The 7,455-nt window shown below is 37.7% G+C and overlaps 1 protein-coding gene across 2 annotated transcripts; it reads left to right on the top strand.

The window, feature by feature from the left end:
* Positions 1 to 456: 456 nt before the first annotated feature.
* mrps16 (mitochondrial ribosomal protein S16) lies at positions 457 to 5,398 on the top strand. 2 transcript variants are annotated; one of them, XM_061786089.1, is made up of 4 exons: positions 457 to 613; positions 763 to 801; positions 3,519 to 3,785; positions 5,169 to 5,398. In XM_061786089.1, exons 2-4 carry the CDS (start codon positions 789 to 791, stop codon positions 5,282 to 5,284), a joined length of 396 nt encoding a protein of 131 aa, XP_061642073.1. In that variant the 5' UTR covers positions 457 to 613; positions 763 to 788; the 3' UTR covers positions 5,285 to 5,398. The 2 variants fall into 2 exon arrangements, with proteins under 2 accessions (XP_061642073.1, XP_061642074.1); XM_061786090.1 differs by lacking the exon at positions 763 to 801 and having other exon boundaries at positions 466 to 613.
* The last annotated feature ends 2,057 nt before the right edge of the window (positions 5,399 to 7,455 follow it).

Here is a 7,455-nt window from a genome sequence, read left to right as displayed (position 1 = left end):
CACACCGCGTGACCATTTAGTGACCACATGGCAAACACTGTTATTATATATATATTATTTATAATTGTTATTCATTAAAATAGGGAAGTTAGCACTGGTTAGCACATCTGCCTCACAGTCCTGAGGCCTGTGTGGGTTTTCTCCGGGTGTTCCGGTTTCCTCCCACATGCCAAAAACATGCATGGTAAGGTTAATTCATTGAAGACTCTAAATTGCCCGTAGGTGTGAATGTGACTCCGAATGGTTGTTTCCTGCGATTGGCTGGCGAGCAGTCCAGGGTGTACCCCGCCTCTCGCCCAGAGTCAGGTGTCATTGGCTCCAGCAGCCTAGTGAGGATAAAATTGGATGGATTAATTAAAAGAAATCATTTGTGGACATTTTGGGCAATGTCCATAGACGTTCCGGCCACTGTGGTTTAGCAGTGCAACACTGCCCCCTACCGACCTGAAACCAAGCAAACTCTTGGTCGTAAACAGCTACGCAACTTCCGGTTGAAACATGGCTGCGCACTGACAAATGTCACATTAGTTTTGGACAACCGGACAAAAAACAAGCTGTCAGTATTGCAACTCTACTGACCTATTACCCGGAAGCCTCATTCACGACTTCAGAGGTATTCTGTTAAATTTTGCTCTATATCGCTACACTCCCTTGCTGTTAGTTGTTAGCATTAGCTCGGCAGAGCTACAGACAATGTAAACATTACAATGACTTGGTTTGAAAGCTGTTTTTTTTTTTTTTAATATTCTTTTCCTATTTTAGGGTTTTAAAAGTATTAAGCTGGCATCATGGTCCAACTGTGTAAGTATCGTATTTAAGTTTATTAAAATGAATCATTGTGCCTTTCCGCGTTGAACCTCGAAGAACCAAGAGAAGGGGTCCTCGGTTTGCGACACTTGAATTCCGATGGTGGCATCCGAACCACATTTTGTTGTTGTAAAGTCATAATTTCAGTAGATATTAGGTATGAAAAACACATTGAATCCATAAATATAAAACAAACTAATAACCGGTGTTGGGAAGATTAGTTTGGAAATGGTGTTGCTTACAATTGCAAGTTTTCCTGTTGAAAATGTAATAGTAGTGTGACTATTTCAATTACTCTCTCAAAGTAGTATAACAAATTGTATTTAATTACATTTAATTACTTACTTTTGAATTAATGCATCAGCAACAGCTGTGGATGTGAATTAAAAGTGAATTAAAACCATAGATCATTATTTTGGTATTAACCACATATTTGTTTTTCACACAAATAGTAAACGGATTTAAAAAAAAAAAAAACATGATGAAATGTAAATACATAATAAAAATGTGTATTTTGCATTATGGATAGTTATATACATATGTGTGTGTACAGCAGGGGTCACTAACCTTTTTGAAACTGACAACCCAGATAAGTGAATGTTCCATTTAAAACAAAAAGTCAACAGATGAAAATATTCAAAAGTCAATGTTCTTTTTATGTGTTCAAAAGTGTAACTATGAATTTAACCTTTTTCAAATCTCAGACAAACTAATAGATTGCTCCACAAGGTGGTGCTTCGAGGTCATAGTTGGAAAAATGTGTTTACCACTGGCACATGACCATAGAGAGCCAAACACAAGCATGGGCTTTAGAAGGAGGAAGCGAAATCTTGCGGCTATTTTTCAAATGTAACTGAAATTGTAATCATGGCAATTTCCAAAAGCAACTGTAATTTAATCACACATCTTCATTAATCTAATAAATTACAATTACATACATTTTGTCATTAAAATAACCTCGTAACATGTTATTAGTTACTCCCAAACACTTATAAAAAGCATAAGCTCAAAGCCTTGTGCTGTGTGTCACTAGCGTCGTAAGCCGAGGACCCCCTGTATTATGGAAAATGTTGCAGTTGTATATACACAAGCGAAGGGAGTCATACAAACAATGCAATATTTTGTTGCGTTGTTCTGCATTTTGGGGTTTGGTAGCTTTTACCTACAGCCATTTATTTAGCTTTTAGAGCAATGTATTGTACATGTGAAATACTCAATAAGTCACTGTTTGTTAATTGTGTGGATCAGTCAGACATAAAAACAAATATACAAATCTTGTCATTTCTTTTATTTATTTAATAAGTAGGTATAACATATGAAGGCATTTAAAATGTTTCTTTTGTTCAAAATAAATGAATTGCATAAAAACATGAAGTAATTCATTATGAACCCTTCAACTGCTCCTCCATAATTGTAATCTGTTTTGCATTAAAGATAATAAATGTATAAGGGCGAAAAAAACACATCTGTGGACTAAAGAGAAGTTAATCATCAAGCTATTAAAACAAATACTGTATTTCCTCTCGCCGTGGGCTGTGGGCGTTTGGCAGAGTAAATAAACCGGGCATAGTTCCGGAGAACATAAACAGGGACCCGCACAACATTGTGGTGCAACCACATGTCTACTGGTGAAAGATGTTGTCTCCATCTTTAATACTGTCAGATGTCAGATAATGTAATGATTTACTTCTCTCATCCTGTTTACAATTAGTGCTTTGTCTTTTGTCTTTGTTTCTCTCTCCCTTCAAGAACCTTTGTTCTGTTCGACTGATCAAGTCTGATTCTCAATAAACCTCAATTATAATACCACACCGGAAGCTTAAAAACTCTACTTTGACACAGTAAAACTGTTCCGGCAAAAAAGGATACAGATTTTCCATTCTGCTTGACCTAACAGCCGAACAGGACAAAAAAAATAAAAAAAATTTAATACTGCGCAGGGCACTCATTTACAACATGTTGTAACTTGCTACACTTTAATTCACCAGAGAGACTGTTTACGTGCGGCTGGTTTGGTTAGCAACAGTATTGGAATGGGCTTAGCAGTTAAGTCTTTCATCCATCAATCCATCCATCCATCCATCCATTTTCTGAGCCGCTTCTCCTCACTAGGGTCGCGGGCGTGCTGGAGCCTATCCCAACTATAGGCTCCAGGAGGAGCCTATAGTTGGGATAGGCGGGCAGGAGGCGGGGTACACCCTGAACTGGTTGCCAGCCAATCGCAGGGCACATAAAAAACAAACAACCATTCGCACTCACATTCACACCTACGGGCAATTTACGGCAGGAGAACAGTGAAACACAAACATAATGAGCACACTCACGCAGGAGCTGCTATTGGCCACAGTTCACGGCCACTCGCATGCCGATTCGACGACGCCACACCATCAGACCCTGCCTCTTAAAGGCACATGCATGCATTTAACACAGACTCTATGATACAGTACTGCATTTTCTATACATTTTACGCTTGCGATTTTGGGGGATTGTTCAAATACTTGTGTTTAAAAAGTGTGTTTTAGTAAGCTGATTGTTCTTAAAGCATGTAGGAGGGTTACAGCTATTTTATTAATAAATGTATCGTGGATTTTCACTTATTGCAGGTGGGTCTAGAACGGATCCCCCGCGATAAACAGGGGTTTGCTGTACTATACATGTTTTCCCTCATGAGGTAATTAAAACGAAATGTGAAATTCAATCTCTTGTTGCAGCGTCACAGCTCTTAAAACGGTACCACGGGGGTTACGTGGTCCTCCGCATGGCTCTGGCAGGCCACAAGCAAGCCAACAGACCCTTCTACCGCATCGTGGCGGCATACAACAAGCGGGCGCGCGATGGCAAGTACATCGAGCAGCTGGGCACGTACGACCCTCTGCCCAACGTGCACAACGAGAAGCTGGTCAGCTTCAACTCGGACCGCATCAAGTACTGGATCGGCTGCGGCGCGCACCCCACCAAGCCGCTGGCCAAACTTCTGGGTGCGTCTGCGTTCAGTCATTTGTTACTGTCTGGTGCTTTTCTTGTGTTGTACGTTCACTGGACACAACATGAGGTGCACAATCTTTTACAAGAGCTGTACTGAAAAAGGCGACCTTTACAAAGATCATAAATAATGCTCAGTTTTGATTGATTAAATTAATATATAAATGAACTATATTGTGTTTACAGTTTGTAGTGGTGTGTACAGTAAATGCACTCCATCATGGCAAGAGCTGTCTGTTATACACCTATTTACACCTATCCGCTGGGGTTCTTTAAAGGATATCTAATCTTGTCTTAAATCTATCTTTAAAATATTATTACAGTATTAAAGCAAGCTAACAAAAGGTAAAATAAATCTTTAAACAAGAAATACAAGGCAAAAGCTATAGTAGTTAGTGTTTAAAATTGAATGAAGAAAAGAAAGAATCCGATAATATATGTTTATAAAAGAAAACAAAAGATATCCATCCATCCATCCATTTTCTGAGCCGCTTCTCCTCACTAGGGTCGCGGGCGTGCTGGAGCCTATCCCAGCTGTCATCGGGCAGGAGGCGGGGTACACCCTGAACTGGTTGCCAGCCAATCGCAGGGCACATAGGAACAAACAACCATTCGCACTCACAGTCATGCCTACGGGCAATTTAGAGTCTCCAATTCATGCATGTTTTTGGGATGTGGGAGGAAACCGGAGTACCCGGAGAAAACCCACGCAGGCACGGGGAGAACATGCAAACTCCACACAGGCGGGGCCGGGGATTGAACCCGGGTCCTCAGAACTGTGAGGCTGACGCTCTAACCAGTCGGCCACCGTGCCGCCGTGTTTAAAAATAAAATTCCAAAATATAAACATTATGTTTTAAAAAGCAAGGAAAAGCTATACTTATATAATATTAAACATGTTTTAAAGAAAAAGCTGTAATACAATAATAAACATTTTTTAATGAGAAAAAAACTATCATGCAATAATCAACATGTTTAGAAAATAAAACGATAATACAAAATGTACATATTTTTTGAAAGGTATAGTGATAATGAATTGTTTGAAAAAGCAAAAACTAAAAATCTACTAAAATCCTATAAAAATGCAATAGTAAATATATTGTTTGAAAAACAGAAACAACCAATACAAAAATAAACATTTCAAAAAACTAACAAAAAAGCTACAATACATTCGATTCTCTGAAAGTGTCAGTATCTTTTATTAAATGTATATTACGTCTCAATATTCGTCTGGCATACCTAATGATGTGACCACTGAGTGTACAGTATACCGCTGTGTAAGGAGAAACCCTATTCATTGGGAATGATATGACACAGGATGGACAAGGTAGCTGAGCTCAAATGGTTTTTCAGTCTTTCTCACGTTTCTGTTTCCGCAGGTTTGGCGGGGTTTTTCCCCCTCCATCCCATGACGGTGACGGAGGCCGAGCGTCGGCGAGCCCAAGCGGCACAGATAGAAGCGGAAACGAAAAAAAGTCAGGAGGCGGAAGTGTGAAGAGTTGTGATGTCACAGCAGCACACAGAGACTGTTTTTGTACTTTGTATATTATGTTAGACTTGTGCTTGATGCACTGAGTAAATCAATAATTAAAAGTGAGGAAAACTCGAACTTCTGTTTAAAGCCTCCTTTGCACAGCAATACTGCACCAGACAAGGCGTCTGCACATTCGTAAAAAGGCTTAAATTAGGGGATTATATGGAAAAATCCATCGAGCTAGAGCCTTTCCCAACTGACTTTGGTCACCAGTTAATCGCAGGGCACGTTATAGGACAAAGGGGTTTTTACGCTCACATTCACGCCTGTGGACGATGAAGAAACAGTCTTCAATGAACCTAAAGCAAAGCAAAGCAAATGTATTTACATAGCGCATTTCATACACAAGGTAACTAACTCTATGTTACTCGCCTGACTGAAGTGACCAATTACTTATTGGCTGCAAATCAGCGAGCACAGACTTTGAAATAGCATGCATGTTTTCGAATGTGGGCGGAAGCTGGGAGAAGGCTGGAGTTCCCGGAGAAAACCCGTGCAAGCATGGGGAGAACATGCAAACTTCTTTGTGGAGGGTGAATTTCAGAACTGTGAGGCAGATATGCTATTTCATTTTTGTAAATTTATGCCATAATTCTCATAAAGTTACCACTTTATTGTCATAAAATTACACATTTAATCTCGAAAATATACTTTTTATTTCAAAGTTATTCAACTTTTTCGTAAATCTAATCTCAACTATACGACTTTTCTTGAAAATATACAACTATTCGCATAAACGTATGTCTTAAACTCAAATGTATGACTATGACTTCTCGAAAATATACACCTTTATTCCGGCTGACTACCCTAAAATATACGACTTTATATTTAATATGTTTAGTTTCTTATATAGAACTTTATTACAGCAATATTACAATTTTAAAAAAATCCACAAAAATATACAAATCTATTCTTGTTTGATTATGAGCAATCTTGAAAATGACTTTTATAAAACAAAACATTCACCTTTATTCTCATAATATTACAACTTTAATCTAAAAAATATGACTTTCTGTCTTGTAAAGCTATGACAGTATTCTCGTACGATTACAACTTTAAGCTTGAAAATACGACTTTTTATCTCGAAAATGTACAACTTTTTATCTTGAAGATATACGAGTTTATTGATTTAAGATTACTGATACCACTAATCTCTATATGACTTTTTTTCTTGAAAAATTTCAAACTGTTTTTTCATAAGATTGTGACCTAGTCTCAAAGATACAACTACTGTATCATAAAAAAAGATATGGGACTTCTCGAAAATATCCAAGTATTCTGGTAAGGTTATGACTTTAACCTCAAATATCTGATTCATCATCTCCAAAATGTGTTTGCTCAATTATATACTTTATTCTCGTGATAAATAATCTTTAATTTCGTAGTCCAATTTCTTTTCAGTGTGGCCCTAATACCACAACTATATTATATACATAATTTTTAGTTTAATCCAATGCTGATCCCGACTAATAACAAATACACAACACATACTCCTTTTTTTCCCCATTTGTCTTTCATTGCTTTTGTCATCTTTAGTAAATCCAATAAACTTTATTGTTCATTTGTTACTTATTCTCCCCTAAGAATTCACTTCCTCCTTTCACCTCTTGCAGTCGTTAAATCTTGGTCGTTTCTTCTTCTGCTTTCCTTTTTTGTGTGTGTTTGCTTTTGACTCAGTGGTGCTGAGTGATTAGCATCAAACAAGCAAATGAAAAGCCTCAAGTGGACGGCAATGTCCATTTGGTTATTTGCCCAGTTAATCTTACAGGCTAGCCAGCACTCCTTTTTTTTCTTTCAGTCTGAATAGCACCTTTTCCCAACCCATTTCTCATGCTTACACACAAATAATTCATTTGCTGTCGTACCGTTAGTCATTACCTGTATGTAAAGACGTCTTGTGGAATATAGTTAACCCTTTCAGTGATGTCACATCATACTTGGACATTGCTTGATTTTAAAACAAATCATACAGCAAATAGATACAGTAGTGTTGCTTTGAGAAAAACACAAAATGTATGTATATAATAATATAAAATATAGTGAAATCAAGAACATAATTTTTCCATATTTTATATAAATCAGTCACAGAAGATACCATAGAAAGTCCTTGGTTCACAAAGCGTTTGTCACTT

The sequence above is a fragment of the Phyllopteryx taeniolatus genome, chromosome 9 (assembly GCF_024500385.1).
Source record: "Phyllopteryx taeniolatus isolate TA_2022b chromosome 9, UOR_Ptae_1.2, whole genome shotgun sequence".
Taxonomy (NCBI): domain Eukaryota; kingdom Metazoa; phylum Chordata; class Actinopteri; order Syngnathiformes; family Syngnathidae; genus Phyllopteryx; species Phyllopteryx taeniolatus.
This window is presented reverse-complemented; position numbering and strand designations above follow the sequence as displayed.

Bases quoted from the DNA above. Each gene is read 5' to 3' on its own strand.
- mrps16 (XM_061786089.1), top strand. The intron at 3,786-5,168 runs GTGCGTCTGCGT...CTGTTTCCGCAG, and splicing joins GCCGCTGGCCAAACTTCTGG to GTTTGGCGGGGTTTTTCCCC.